The sequence below is a fragment of the Rhinopithecus roxellana genome, chromosome 14 (assembly GCF_007565055.1).
Source record: "Rhinopithecus roxellana isolate Shanxi Qingling chromosome 14, ASM756505v1, whole genome shotgun sequence".
NCBI lineage: Eukaryota > Metazoa > Chordata > Mammalia > Primates > Cercopithecidae > Rhinopithecus > Rhinopithecus roxellana.
The window spans coordinates 122,375,569-122,392,006 of NC_044562.1; the positions used below are offsets into that span (position 1 = coordinate 122,375,569).

A 16,438-nucleotide genomic window follows, 5' to 3' on the forward strand; every position below is an offset into this window, starting at 1 on the left:
AGGAACATGAAACATTGGCCTCTGGAGATCAGAAGTCGGGACAGGAGAATCAGCAAGACCAGCCAGGTCCAGAGAGACTGACACCGCACCACCTGTGCATGGGGGAGCTGGAACAACAGGACCCAGGGGAGGGCAGGAGGTGGTTAGGGTGGTGTGGGGACTATGTGGGGTGCAAAGTTTCAGGCAGGTGTGTGGGTTTCCTCGACATCTGCTGCCCAGCTCAGGATGCAGCTAATGAGAGGTGTTGTGCATTTCAAAGTCAAGAGAATAAACTTCAGGTCCTTTAAAAAAAATATGGGACAGAGTGGGGATGTCCTGCTTCGGAGCGGGAATCTTCGTTGTGCCAGCGACTAAAAAGAGAATTAAATATGGGTGATGTTGAGAAAGGCAAGAAGATTTTTATTATGAAGTGTTCCCAGTGCCACACCGTTGAAAAGGGAGGCAAGCACAAGACTGGGCCAAATCTCCATGGTCTCTTCGGGCGGAAGACAGGTCAGGCCCCTGGATACTCTTACACAGTCGCCAATAAGAACAAAGGCATCACCTGGGGAGAGGATACACTGATGGAGTATTTGGAGAATCCCAAGAAGTACATCCCTGGAAGAAAAATGGTCTTTGCTGGCATTAAGAAGAAGGAAGAAAGGGCAGACTTGATAGCTTATCTCAAAAAAGCTACTAATGAGTAATAATTGGCCACTGCCTTCTTTATTACAAAACAAATGTCTCATGACTTTTTTATGTGTACCGTACTTTAATAGATCTCATACACCAGAATTCAGATCATGAATGACTGACAGAATATTTTGTTGGGCAGTCCTGATTTAAAACTAAGACTGGCTTGTGGTTAAATGAGCATGTTCAGTTTTTGAATTTTAATAGTAATTCCAATTCAGTAAATGCTATCACTGTTTACCCTTTCTAAAGATATGATTAGACTTTGTTAGTAATGCTCAACTTTTCACAAAGATAGTGAGTGCCATCTTAAAACTTACTGGAGATTGATTTTATATTTAGATTTATATAGCTGGTCATATGAATATATTTAAATACTGGGGAAATTCCTTCACTGTCTCAGAACCCAGCAAGATTCACCTGTGTTTTGTGTTCATTTGCCTCTTAAAGGCAAGGGTTGAAGATAAATAAGGTAGTAATGTCTAGAGTTTTGTCCTTAATGATGCCAATCTAATTATAATTCCCTGTATTTAAAATGGTTCCTTTTACTTATTGAAAAGCATTTTAGTATGGTTTATGTGTAATATCAAAGATTATTCAACACTTCTCACATCTCACAAATCTATAAGGTCACATGCTTTTAAAATAGTAGCAAGTTAAACTTCACTCTTGAATTCTTTACAGTCTAAGTCAAACTAAGTTATAATTTAGGATTGTCTTTAAACAGCCATTCAGAAACATAAAGCTGTGGAACTGTGTATTTGTGACTGGGAATGGTGTTTTGCCAACTTAAAAGGATTAAAGTAGTGCAGATATACTCAAATTTTAAAATTATGGGTGATCACAAGACTAAAGATAATTAAAAAGAAAACCAAAGAACATGAAAAAAAAAAAAATGACAGATAGGAGGCAGGACTAACTTGCAGCTCCCATTTGGACAAACAGAGCAGCATGTGGAGACTCACGTTGTGAACTTTTACTCCAAGAAATACGGCAGGAACATAGCGGGAAAGCCAAGAGAATCCACAGACCTTTGGAAAGAAGTGGATTGCTTCTGCAGGCTCCATAAGACAGTCAAAAAACTGTGAGTGCCCAAAGTGTGAGAGGGGAGAGTCCATTCCTGAACAAGTCCTTACTGGGGAACCTGAAGGTCCAGATTGCAGGAGAAGGATTAGAACTTATCTGGAGCTGTAACAAATTTAGAGAGCTGAGCAAAATATAGGGGTAGAGGAAGCAGCAGGAAGAGCCCTAGGAGCACTCTCGCTTTCCAGAAGTCATTTCTGACTTTGTCTCACAGGGATCCTTAGGAAGGGCTGCCAGTGGAACTGGGGAAAGACCACGGGGAGAAGGAAATTTCCAGTTGAATTTTGTAACAATTTCAACTAAATGCAAAGCTTCCCTGGAAGAATCCCAGGGCAGGGGCTGAACGAGGAGTGCAGACATAGCACAGAAGCCGTGGCAGGCAGGGATGTGGCAGGTGGGGATGTGGCATGCAGGGATGTGGCAGGCGGGGATGGGTGAAACCTGAAAGCCCTGCTTGCTTTCCCAGTGGGGCAGGCTTGTAGCCCTGCTCACCAGCTGCCTAGAAATAAACTCAGTGCTGTTGTGGGGGCACAGCCTGAGGGAGACTTGCCTTGCTGGGTGTGTGGGAGCTGGGTGAGGCTGGGGGCTGCTGGCTTTCCCCCACTTTCTTGGTGACCTTCATGACACAGCAGAGGCGGCCATAATCCCCTTGGGATTATAACTCTATTGGTCTGGGAACCACATTCCCATCCTCCACAGCAGCCACATTCAAGGAGAGGCTGAGCTCAGATATGCCTATCCTTGCTCCCACCTGGTGGTCTTTCTCTACCCACCCGGGGAGCTGAAGACAAAGGATATAATCTCTTAGGAGCTCTGTGTCCCTGCCCATCATCTGAGAAACCCGAATACTTATCCAGGTGACCCTAAGGCAAGCTGGTATCCCCCTATGCTACCACAGCTGATGCAGTCTTGAAAGCACCACCTCCTGGCTGGAGGCCAACCAACATAAAACCACTGCACTAAACAAAACTACAACCAAGGACCCTCACAGAGTTCACTTCACCCTCCTGCTACCTCCACCAGAGCAGTTGCTGGTATCCACAGCTGAGAAACCTGAAAATAGATCACATCACAGATCTTTTTGCAGACGTTTCCCAGTACCATTCCAGAGTCCAGTAGCTCCACTGGGTGGCCACACCCAGAAGAGAAATAACAATCACGCAGTTTGACTCTCACGAAGTCCTATCCTAGGGGAAGGGGGAGAGCACCACATCAAGGGAGCACCCCGTGGGACCAAAGAATCTGAAGAGCAGCCCTTGAGTCCCAGATCCTCTTTCTGACATAGTCCACCCCAATAAGAAGGAACCAGAAAAACAATTCTGATACTATAACAAAACAAGGTTCTTTTTTTTTTTTTTTTGAAAATACATCCCATGTTTATTGATTGGAAGAAATAATATTAAAATGAACATGTTTGGATGAACGGAGGCAAGATGGCGCACTTCCGGGTTCTTCATCCCCCCCCCCCAACTTTTCCCGCGCGCGCGAAAATCCAGCCGGCGACCCGGGAAGGTGCAGACCAACTAGGCATGCGCCAGGTGATGTCAATCTGAAGAGACCAAGATTTACCTGGTCGCACCTGCGGAACGCCCCCGGACACGCCCGTGCCCCGCCTATCGCCCTCCCACTCCTAGAAAAGCCGCTCCGGAGGATCGCCACGCGCGGACTTCCCAGCTTCCCCACTGCGGTTGATTCCTCACTGCGGTCGGAACTGTTGGAACTCCGTCCGAGAGCTGTACGGGTGACTCTGGGGGCCCCTTTTGTCGGGGGGGGGGGCCAACAGACCTCTCCCTACCCACCTTCTTCCCTTGAAGCTAGGTGACCAAAATAAACTTGCAGTTTTGCTCCTACCCCTTGCCTAGTCGCTGGTTCTTTTGTACCCGCTCTGGTGGTCTTAGAAAAAACAAAACAGTTGGTGCCGAAAACCCGGGAGGAGACCCCTCCTCAGGCCTCTAAGGGTTGAGGAACCTCCTCCTGCTCCCACGCGGCAGACGGACCAGGACCTGAGACCCGCTTCCCTCACTCTCACGGCCTCTCTGGGGTAAGTGCCCTTGTCTCCTCTTTACCTCCCTCGGCCAGAAATCCTGCGCAGGTCCGGGGTCCATTTGGAGCCACCAAGTGGCTCGGGAGCCACCACGTGGCTCGGGAGACCCGTTCAGGACGGAGACGTCCGCCTGAAGGTAATCTCCACTTAGGCTTCAAGAGCCTCTCGTCTGTCTCTGCTGGTTCCAAAGGACGCTTTGAAGCCAGGCAGGGATCCATTCCCATGTCCATTGGGTCCATTGTGTCGGTAAAGAGGAAACAAATGGGAAACCCCCAGTCCAAATTTCCAAAGAGCACCCCCTTGGGGTGCCTCCTAGCCAATTTAAAAACCTTACAGCTTGAACAAGACCTTAGGAGGAAGCGGTTAATTTTCCTTTCCACTGTGGCGTGGCCCCGATACAAACTAGACAATCAGTCTCAGTGGCCACCAGAGGGCACCCTAGATCGCAATGTTCTGACCGACCTCAGCAATTTCTGCCAGCGGCTAAGCAAGTGGTCTGAAATTACGTACATACAAGGCTTTTGGGCCTTACGCTCTCGTCCCGACCTGTGTAGCCGATGCTCTTTGGCCCAAGTTATGCTAGCCAAGGACGCCGGCTCACAGGAACCCGAAAAAGAGGAGTCTTCATTCCTTTCTGTTCAGCCGGAGGATCTAGGCTTTCCCTCACTTCCGCCCTATACTTCTCCTCCCTCCGCCCGGGCTCCTCCTTCCTCTTCCTTACCTACTAGTAATCCACTCAGTCCCGTGCTTCCTTCGGGGCCCCCAACTGGCTGTCTTGAGTCTCCTGTCTCTGCACACACCCGCTCTAAGTGCCCTGCTGATGCCTCCACTCCTCCCCCACACCCTCCTACAGTGTTAGCGCCTTTGCGAGAGGTGGCTGGGGCGGAGGGGGTAGTCAGAGTACATGTCCCTTTTTCATTGGCCGATCTTTCCAAAATTGAGAAGCGTTTAGGTGATTTCTCAGCTAATCCCACCATCTACATAAAGGAATTTAGATACCTTTGTCAGGCCTATGACTTAACTTGGCATGACCTCCAGGTTATCCTAACCTCCACCCTAAACCCTGAGGAGCAAGAGCGCATCCTAGCGGCCGCCAGGCAGCACGCCAACCAACTACATTTAACTGACGCCACCATCCCACTAGGGGAGCAAGCAGTCCCCTCGGCAGACCCGGACTGGAACTATCAAGCAAACCAGCCTGAGGTTCTAACCCAATATACCCGGTTAGATCCGGCCTCCCCTACAGGGGCCACCATTTTGGCATCTTATTTCATTTCTCAATCAGCTCCTGACATTCGTAAGAAACTTCAGAAGGTAGAGGATGGTCCTCAGGCACCAATACAAGACCTGGTTAAATTAGCCTTTAAGGTCTATAACTCCAGAGAGGAGACGGCTGAGGCAGTGCGACAGGCACGCCTCAAACAGAAGGCCCAGCTCCTAGCAGCGGCTTTACAGCCCAGTTGTAACCCCAGACCAGAGAGCACATACTCCGCAGACTCCAAGGCTACGAAAGGAGCCTGCTATAAGTGCGGCAAGGCAGGACACTATGCCAGCAGGTGTCCGCAAGGTCCCCGAGTCCCAATGCAGCCTTGCTATAAGTGCAAGGCGTCAGGACATTGGGCCAGTGAATGTCCTAAGCCTCGTCCACCAGCAACCCCCTGCCCTGCTTGCCAGCAGGGAGGACACTGGAAGTCTGATTGCCCCACCCTGAGAACAGGTGCTGCGTCTCCACGTGACCCCCTTTCCCAGGATCCTGGGAGCTCCTTCCAGCTTCTACATCTGGACGACAACGACAACTGAAGGTGCCGAGACTCGGGGACCCCCATCACCCTCGCCGAGCCGCGGGTAACTCTCCTGGTAGCGGGTAAGACAATTAATTTTTTAATAGATAGCGGGGCTACCTATTCTGTTTTGCCATCCTTCTCTGGACCTAGCCTTCCATCCGATATCTCTGTAGTAGGAGTAGACGGAAAGCCATCCACCCCACGAAAAACTCCACTCCTTAATTGCTGCCTGGCCAACAACTACTTTGCGCACTCGTTCCTCATTATACCCTCATGCCCTACCCCCTTACTAGGCCGAGACATCCTGAGCACCTTAAAGGCCTCCATATACATTCCCACCAACTCATCCACTCCCCTTCAACCCCCTCATGACCTGTTGCTCATGCTTTGTGCAAGTGCACAGGCTCCTCCTATGTCGCCCCCCCCCCCCCATCTTCCCTATTTCTGTACACCCTCAAGTGTGGAACACTTCCACCCCGGTCATAGCTGCTCACCACCCACCAGTTCTCGTCAAGCTCAAAGATCCCACTCGCTTCCCAAACCGCCCCCAATTCTCTCTCTCTCCGACACATCTACAAGGTTTAAAGCCAATTATCACGCGACTACTTAGCCAACATATTCTTGTCCGCACACATTCCCCCTGTAACACTCCAATACTTCCAGTTAAAAAGGCAGATGGAACGTATAGGTTAGTACAGGATCTTCGGCTAGTCAATGAAGCCACCCGTCCCACGCACCCTGTAGTTCCCAACCCTTACACCCTTCTGTCCCATATCCCCAGCAATTCTACTTATTTTACTGTGCTAGACCTTAAGGATGCTTTCTTTACCATACCCCTACACACAGACTGCCAGTTCCTTTTTGCTTTCACATGGGAGGACCCAGACACACATACCTCCACTCAACTGACGTGGACAGTCCTCCCACAAGGGTTCCGGGACAGCCCCCATTTCTTTGGTCAGGCCTTAGCAAAAGACCTTGCCTCCTGCCCTCTCACTAATAGCAAAGTTCTGCAGTATGTAGATGATCTCTTAATCTGTAGCCCTACCAAACAAGACTCTCTTCTAGACACTGCAACTCTCCTCAACCATTTAGGCTCATTAGGTTATAGAGTATCTAAACACAAGGCCCAAATTTCGTGCCAAACCGTCATATACTTAGGAATTGAAATCACCCCAACAACCCGGTCACTAACTACTGACCGCATGGCCCTAATACGTAACCTTCTTCCCCCTCAAGATGCAAAAGAAATTCAATCCTTCCTAGGTCTAATAGGTTTCTTCAGACATTGGATCCCCAATTTTGGAATCCTAGCCAAACCTTTATATGCCGCAGTTAAAGAAACCCCACATGGGCCTTTGTCCAACCCCAAGTTAATCTCGACTCATTTCACCCGCTTAAAAGCTTGCCTTCTCTCACAACCCACTCTCTCACTGCCTGATTTCCAGCGTCCCTTCCAACTCTTTACAGATGAAAGGCAGAAAGTGGCAGTTGGTCTCTTAGCCCAGCCTGTCGGTAACACCCACCATCCTGTGGCCTATCTATCCAAACAGCTAGACCCAACTGTACAAGGCTGGCAACCCTGTCTGCGTGCGCTAGCAGCAGCAGCCTGCCTGACCCAGGAAGCAAAAAAGCTCATTAGAGGTAGTAATCTAACAGTCCTCTCCACACACCGTCTTCAGGATCTCATCTCTCATAAAAGTATTAGCCACTTAACTCCATCCCGGCTCCAACTTTTCCATCTCTTATTCATAGAAGACCCCACTGTTACTTTAGAAGTTTGCTCCTCTCTAAATCCAGCCACTTTACTGCCAGGCTCTCTTAAACCATCCCATACTAAACATTCTTGTCCTGAGGTTCTGGAGGCTCAGCCCCCCAGCCACCTACACTTGCATGACCAGCCCCTTCAGAATGCACAACTAACCCTATTTGTGGATGGCAGCTCCTTTATCAACCCTCAAGGAAACAGACAGGCAGGATATGCAGTAGTTACCTCTTCCACAGTTTTAGAGGCAAAACCCCTACCACAAGGGACCACATCACAGCAGGCAGAACTCACTGCGCTAACCAAGGCACTCCTACTATCAAAAGGAAAAACAGTAAACATATACACAGATTCTAAATATGCTTTTCTAATCGCACACACTCATTCAGTCATCTGGAAAGAGAGAGGGTTTTTAACCACCAGCGGTACCCCTATTATTAACAAAAACCAAATACTCAAACTACTAGATGCACTGTCGGCACCTTCCAAGGTAGCCATTATACATTGTAAAGGGCACCAAACTTCATCTAACCTGGTAGCAGCTGGCAACAATTTCGCTGATGTCACTGCCAAGTCAGCCGCCGGATTTTCCACTCCTAAGCCTCCTTCTGCCTGTTTTCTCTCCCCCCAGTATGCCCCTAATTACACTCAGGAAGAAAAGGCTAAGCTATTACAAAATCCAACAGCCAAACTAGCTACAGGTGACTGGATCTATATTGATAACAAACTAGTTATTCCTGAAACACAACTCCATACCATTCTAACAGACATACATAATTCTTTACATATAGGACCCAAAGCCTTATATGATTTCCTAAATCCCCTCCTCCACTGTCCAACACTACAAAAACACTTACTTACAATCAACCAGCAGTGCTCTACCTGTCTAAAGGCAAATCCTCAAGGTGCATTGCGTAATCCCCATCCCAGCCATCAACTCAGAGGACACCAACCAGGTGAAGATTGGCAAATTGATTTCACACATATGCCAAGACATAAAAAATTCAAATACCTCTTAACCCTTGTGGACACCTTTTCCGGGTGGATCGAGGCCTATCCTACCACAGGAGAAACCGCTAACATTGTTGCCTCTATACTCACTGAACATATTATTCCTAGGTTTGGCCTCCCGGTCACTCTTCAATCTGACAATGGTCCAGCATTCATCTCTAAGGTAGTCCAACAGGTGGCAGCCCTCCTACACATCACCTGGAAACTCCACATCCCTTATAGGCCTCAGTCTTCTGGTAAGGTAGAAAAGGCTAACGGACTCATCAAACAGCAGCTCACCAAACTCTCAATCGAAACCCGGCAGTCGTGGGTAACTCTCCTTCCCTTAGCCCTGACCCGGCTGCGGGCAGCACCTCGAAGCCCAACAGGCCTCAGTCCGTTCGAATTAGTCTACGGACGGCCCCTAACCCTCCAACAAATACCTTCCCTGCCAGCCCCTTTGGCGAACTACCTCCCATATCTCACTCTTCTCAGACAACTCCTAAGACAACACGCTGAGTTAGCACACCCTCCTCCAACAGATGCCTACAACCCACATCTCTCCCTCAGTCCTGGGGACCAAATATACATAAAAGATATCCAAGCCAAAGACTTACAGCCCAAGTGGAAAGGCCCATACATTGTCCTCCTGTCTACACATACGGCAGCAAAACTCCTAGGACACACGCATTGGATTCATATTTCCCAGCTAAAAAGGGCCCCCACTGGGAACAATCAGTGGACATCAGTTCAACTTTCCCCCACTCGCCTCAAACTTACAAAACTTTCTTAACTAGTTCATGCTTCCTGACCCCTGGCGCTTAGCTCGCTTTCTCACCCTCCTCTACATAAACCTATCAGACTTTCAATATATAACCCCAGACCCATATCTACCTCCAGACAATAGTCCAGAGCAGTGGTTCTCCCGTCTCCTAACCTTCATCGAACATCTCCACTGCCCAATCCTTCCTTTCTGTTATTCAACTCCAAATTCATCCTGAGGTAATTATACTCAGGCACCCAATGGAGGCCAAAACGGCCCCCATTGAAGGCTATTTCTCGTGCAACTGCCCAATCCTTCCTTTCTGTTATTCAACTCCAAATTCATCCTGAGGTAATCATACTCAGGCACCCAATGGAGGCCAAAACGGCCCCCATTGAAGGCTATTTCTCGTGTAACTGCCCAATCCTTCCTTTCTGTTATTCAACTCCAAATTCATCCTGAGGTAATTATACTCAGGCACCCAATGGAGGCCAAAACAGCCCCCATTGAAGGCTATTTCTCGTGCAACTGATCTCTCTCTCTAAAACTCTTAACCATACAGCCACTAACTGATCCCTCTATGTCCCTGTGTCCGTGGTCCCCAGTCTAACTCTATACAGCCAGGCAGAAGTAGCAGAGCTTTTCCAGCAACTTTCCATGCCACTACGCCACTCCCGTCAAAACTGGCTGTTTTTCCGCCCTCTAGTTATTGAAATCAGCTGAAAGCCTGGCCTCCCTGCAGCGCCCAACTACCTCAATAGCCTAAGTAGCTGCCCAAAACAGGCAAGCCCTAGGCTTGTTTACAGCTGAGAAAGGAGGCACTTGTCTCTTCCTTAGAGAAGAGTGCTGCTATTATGTTAGCAAGTCAGGCCTAGCAGACACTAACATTCAAACCCTCAAATGCTTCCATACCTCGTTCCTATACTAATACTGTGCTTTATTTTATTCTTCATCCGTACGTCCAAATGCCAACCATGGGCCCCGACCTTAACAGCGCCCCTTAACAGCAGGAAGTAGCCAGACAGACCACGGCGCCCCTTTATCACTATTATCAATAAAAGGTTGGACTGTTTGGATGAACGGAGGCAAGATGGCGCACTTCCGGGTTCTTCATCCCCCCCCCCCAACTTTTCCCGCGCGCGCGAAAATCCAGCCGGCGACCCGGGAAGGTGCAGACCAACTAGGCATGCGCCAGGTGATGTCAATCTGAAGAGACCAAGATTTACCTGGTCGCACCTGCGGAACGCCCCCGGACACGCCCGTGCCCCGCCTATCGCCCTCCCACTCCTAGAAAAGCCGCTCTGGAGGATCGCCACGCGCGGACTTCCCAGCTTCCCCACTGCGGTTGATTCCTCACTGCGGTCGGAACTGTTGGAACTCCGTCCGAGAGCTGTACGGGTGACTCTGGGGGCCCCTTTTGTCGGGGGGGGGGGGGCAACAGACCTCTCCCTACCCACCTTCTTCCCTTGAAGCTAGGTGACCAAAATAAACTTGCAGTTTTGCTCCTACCCCTTGCCTAGTCGCTGGTTCTTTTGTACCCGCTCTGGTGGTCTTAGAAAAACAAAACAGAACATACTATACAAAATATTCTACAGATTTAGTGCAATCTCTATCAAATTATGTGTGCCATTCTCCACAGAAATAGAAAAAAAAAAATCCTAAAATTCTATGGAGCCATAAAAGACCCCAAATAGCCACAGAAAGCCTGTGCAAAAAGAGAAATGATGGCAGCATCACACTATCTGATGTCAAAATATACTACAAAACTACAGTAAAGAAATCAGTATGGTACTGGCGTAAAAACAGACACATATGCCAATAGAACAGAACAGAGGGCCAAGACATAAAACCATGCATTTACAGCCAAATAATTCTTGACAAATACACAAAGGATATATTTTGGGGAAAGAACAGTCTCTTCAATAAAAGCACCATTAAAGACAAAAATTAACATATTATAATGATAAAGAGGTCAACTCATCAAAAATTAATTCTAAATCCATCAACACCTTTAAAACAAGGTTCTTAACACCCCCCAAAAGCTCACACGAGCTGATCAGCAATGGAGCCAAAACAAGAAAAAACCTCTGAATTGCCAGAAAAAGAATTCAGAAGGTTGATTATTAAGCTAATCAAAGTGGCACTAGAGAAAGGGGAAGACCAACTTAAAGTAATTTTTTTTAAAAAATATGGTTGTATTAGTCTATATTTATGCTGCTGATAAAGACATACCCAATATTTTCATGCTGGTGATAAAGACATACCCAAGACTGGGCAATTTACAAAAGAAAGAGATTGAATTGGACATACAGTTCCATGTGACTGGGGGAGCCTCACAATCATGGCAGAAGGCAAAGAGGAGCAAGTCATGTCTTACATGGATGGCAGCAGGCAAATAAAGAATGAGAGAGCCAAGTGAAATGGTTTCCTCTTATCAAACCATCAGATCTCCTGAGACTTATTCACTAGCATGAGAACAGCATGGAGAAAATTGCCCCCCACGATTCAACCATCTCCTGCCAGGTCCCTCCCACAACACATGGGAATTATAGGAGTACAATTCAAGATGAGATTTGGGTGGGGATGCAGAACCAAACCCTATCAATGGTATAGAATATGAATGGAAAAATATGCAGTGAAATAGAGAGCATAAATAAAAAACAATCACAACTTCTGGAAATGAAGAACACATTTAGAGAAATGCAAAAGGCACTGGAAAATCTCAGGAATAGAACTGATCAAGTAGAAGAAAGAACTTCAGAATTTGAAGACAAAGCTTTTGAGTTAACATCACACAACAAAGACAAAGAAAAAAGAATTTGAAAAAATAAACAAAGCTTCCAAGAAATGTGGGATTATGTTAAATAACCAAACCTAAGAATAATTGGTGTTCCTGAGGAAGAAGAAAAATCTAAAGATTGAAAAATGTATTTGAGGGAATAATAGGGGAAAACTTCTCTGGCCTTGCTAGAGATCTAGACATCCAAATACAAGAAGCTCAAAGAACACCTGGGAAATTTACTGCAAAAAGTTCATTGCCTAGGCACATAGTCATCAGTTATCTAAAGTCAAGACAAAGGAAAGAATCTTAAGAGCTGTGAGACAAAAACAACAGGTAACCTATACAAGAAAACTTATCAGATTAACAGCAGATTTCTCAGCAGAAACTCTATAAGCTAGAAGGGATTGGGGTCCTGTTTTTAGCCTCCTTAAACAAAACAATTACCAGCCAAGAATTTTGTATCTAGCTGTGAACCCTGAAAATTTGAGACAGGTCTCAATTAATTTAGGAAGTTTATTTTGCCAAGGTTGAGCATGAATGCCATGACACGGCCTCAGCAGGTCCTGATGACATATGCCTAAGGTGGTCAGAGCACAGTTTGGTTTTATATATCTTAGGGAGACACAAGACATCAATCAACATATGTAAGGTGAACACTGGTTCTGTTTGGAAAGGTGGGACAACTCAAAGTAGGTAGGGGGCTTCCAAATTGTAGGAAGATAAGAGACAAATGGTTGCATTCTTTTGAGTTTCTGATTAGCCTTCCCAAAGGAGGCAATCAGATATGTATATATCTCAGTGAACAAAGGGGTGACTGAATAGAATGGGAGGCAGATTTGTCCTATGGAGATCCCAGCTTGACATTTCCCTTTAGCTTAGTGATTTTGGGGTCCCAAGATATTTTTCTTTCACATTCCCCAGCCCCTTTTCCTTTTAGAAAACTTTTGGAGAAAGCATTTTAGAGAAAATGAGTCTCTGGTTCTAGGTTTCATCTGATCTCTCATGGCTAGGATGGTTTATTGTTAGACAGGTAGGTCCCAAGTTATTAGGAAAGTTCATTTTTAGAAGGTTGTGAAGTCTCATGTCCTATGAAGAGAAAAACAGGGGGAGGAAGAGAGAAAAACAATAACAAGCAAAATAACAATCCTTGAAAATTGATATAGGCCTAATTACTCTGGAGTTCATATATCAGTAGGCAGGTATGAAAGCAGCTCGTGTATGTAAATAGGTTGCTGTTATTTTCTTCTGAAGTTTAAGTTGTCCGGCATCAGTTCAAAAGGCTTTAAAAAAGCACAACTTAGTTTTCAGTGACTCCAAATTAGGAAAAAATGAAAAAGAAGAAGGAAAAAATTAAAGACATTATCCTGAAGACTTGTAGCCAGGAAAAATTAGAATTCAGTCCAAATGGCAGAAAAGTACTAAAAATTGAAAAACATTAGGCAAGACTAGAATCTAATACGTGTTTGATTATAGTTAGTGTTATAGTTTTTGAAACATAATTTTTCTCTCTCCAGTTTCCCATTTTTACTAAAGACAAATCATGATAAGACTGATCACTTTATTGTACTTGGCCTAATTATTTGCAGACAGTGCAGCAAGAATAATTATTTTTTACATAGACTTTTAAATGGGCTTTGATGGAACATTGTTCCATAGAAGGAATCTCAAATAAGACTTTTTTTTTTAAAGCCAAGCCCAGCCATACATTTATGCCATTAAATACCTATGAGTTGAGTGATCCTCTTCTCTTGGGGTTCCAAGATAAACTTGGGTCTCCTGGACCTGCCAGAAAGTGACATTCTTTACTTACCACAGGTCAGGAACCCTGTACAGTGAAGTATGAGGTCAGTTTCCCAAAGGGCTTTTATTGGCTCCATAAGTCAAGTTTGATTCCTTAAAGGAAAGCTGACCATTCCAGTCAAACCCTTACTAACATAACCAGTTTCTTCCATTGTGTCCTGTTGCATTCATGGCTGCTATTTCACAAGCACAGCCACGGTTCTTTAGGTTTGGCCTGGCTAGCAAAAAGGTGGCATTTTATGTAAATAAAGCCCCTTAAGTAGTCAAAACCTCAAAAATCTTTCCTTTTCTTCCTTAAACTAGCCATTTTTCTACCCCCACCATAGCACTCTTTTTTTTTTTTTTTTTGGTGGGAATTGAGCCACTTAGAAGCCTCATTATCCATAATTTGGAACTTTCCTTTGGATTTGATCAAATTGGATAGCGTTGGTCAAACCCAATGGGAAAAAGACTGAAAGAAAATTAGAAACAAACAACAACAACAACAACTAAAAAAGTTAAGCAAAACAAATGATTGTACAACTTATATGATTACTGAGTGCTCTAATGGTAAGGAGAAATTAAGATCAGCTGTTTGTTAATTTTAACTTTAGCCAAGACAAACCCCAATACAGTTACTTACCTAGGGATGGGTCTCGGACTGAAGACAGCTCTCTACCATCCTAGAAGCAGGAAAGAAAACCTCATCTTCCCTGTTGGAAGCAAGCTTAAACTCCAAAAATGAGTTACCTGCCTTCCATCATCATGGAAGCAGGAAAAACTTGCCTTCCTGTGTTGGAAGCAAGTAAAACTCCAAAAAGAAAGGAGGTGTACAGCAAAATAAACTTTAGATCGTGACCAAATTTTGAGAGATTAGGGATTCTCTGGAGGGGGTGCTCCCAGACCTCAGCAAATTGTGCTATTGGTTTGAGCCATAAAGTTAGTTCATGCTGGTACCAAGCACCAATAGGAGATTGTCAAAGGTCACGAACTTCTCCACTCAGAATCCCTCTATGAGTACAAAAATGTGAACCTCAAAAATTTGAGACAGGTCTCAGTTAATTTAGAAAGTTTATTTTGCCAAGGTTGAGGATGCACACCCATGACACAGCCTCAGGGGGTCCCGATGACATGTGCCCAAGGTGGTCAGAACACAGTTTGGTTTTATACATTTTAGGGAGACACAAGACATCAATCAACATATGTAAGGTGAACATTGGTTCTGTCTGGAAAGGTGGGAAAACTCAAAGTGGGGAGGAGGTTTCCAAATTGTGGGTAGATAAGAGACAAATATTTATATTCTTTTGAGTTTCTGCTTAGCCTCCCCAAAAGAGGCAATCAGATATGCATTTATCTCAGTGAGCAGAGGGGTGACTTTGAATAAAAAGCAGGGCAGGTTTGCCCTAAGGGGTTCCCAACTTGACATTTCCTTTTAGCTCATTGATTTCAGGGACCCAAGATATCTTCCTTTCACTCAGCAAAACTAAGCTTCGTACATGAAGCAAAGAGAAAGTCTTTTTCAAACAAACAAATGCTGAGACAATTCACCACTACCAAGTCAGCACTACAAGCACTGCTAAAAGGAGCTCTAAATCTTGAAGCAAATCCTAAAAGTACACCAAACTAGAATCTCTTTAAAGCATAAATTTCACAGGACATTTAAAACAATAACACAATGAAAAAGATAAGTAAGGTATTCAGGCAATAACTAGCACAATGAATAGACTAGTACCTCAAATCTCAACACTAACATTGAATGTAAATGGCCTAAATGCTCCACTTAAAAGATACAGAATGGCAGAATGGATAAGAATTCACCAACCAAGTATCTGCTGTCTTTGAGAGACTCACCTAACACATAAACACTCACATAAAGTTAAAGTAAAGGGGTGGAAAAAGACATTCCATGCAAATGGACACCAAAAGCAAGCAGGAGCAACTATTCTTATATGAGACAAAATGGACTTTAAAGCAATAAAAGTTTAAAAAGACAGAGGAATCTTGTATACTGATAAAAGGACTAGTCCAACAGGAAAACATCACAATCCTAAATATATATGCACTTACCACTAGAGCTCCCAAATTTGCAAAACAATTACTACTAGGTCTAAGAAATGAGTTAGATGGCAACTCAGTTATAGTGGGGGACTTCAATACTCTACTGACAGCAATAGACAGGTCATCAAGACAGAAAGTCAACAAAGAAACAATGGACTTAAACTATACCCTACAACAAATGGACTTAACAGATATTTACAGAACATCCTGCCCAACAACTGCAGAATATACACTCTACTCATCAGCACATGGAATATTCTCCATGATAGACCATATGATAGACTACAAAACAAATCTCAATAAATTTGAGGAAATTGAAATTATATCAAGTACTATCTCAGACCACAGTGGAATAGAATTGGAAATCAACTCCAAAGTAAACACTCAAAACAGTCCAAATACAAGGAAATTAAACAACCTCCCCCTGAATGATCATTGGGTCAACAATGAAATCAAGATGGAAATTTAAAAATTATTTGAACCAAATGATAATCATTATACAACCTGTCAAAACCTCTGAGATACATCAAAGGTGGTGCTAAGAGGAAAGATCATAGAATTAAATGCCTACATCAAAAAATTGGTAAAAGCACAAATAGACAATCTAAGGTCACACCTCAAGAAACTAGAAATAAAAGAACAAATGAACCCAAACCCAGCAGATGAAAAGACATGACAAAAATCAGAGCAAAACTAAAGGAAATCGAAACACAAAAAT

The 16,438-nt window shown here is 44.8% G+C and overlaps 1 protein-coding gene across 1 annotated transcript; it reads left to right on the forward strand.

Annotated features, from left to right (window-relative positions):
• Positions 1-303: 303 nt before the first annotated feature.
• On the forward strand, positions 304-686 carry LOC115893266 (cytochrome c-like). The gene has a single exon (XM_030916837.1). The coding sequence runs from the start codon at positions 369-371 to the stop codon at positions 684-686; it is 318 nt and encodes a 105-aa protein (XP_030772697.1). The 5' UTR covers positions 304-368.
• Positions 687-16,438: the final 15,752 nt, after the last annotated feature.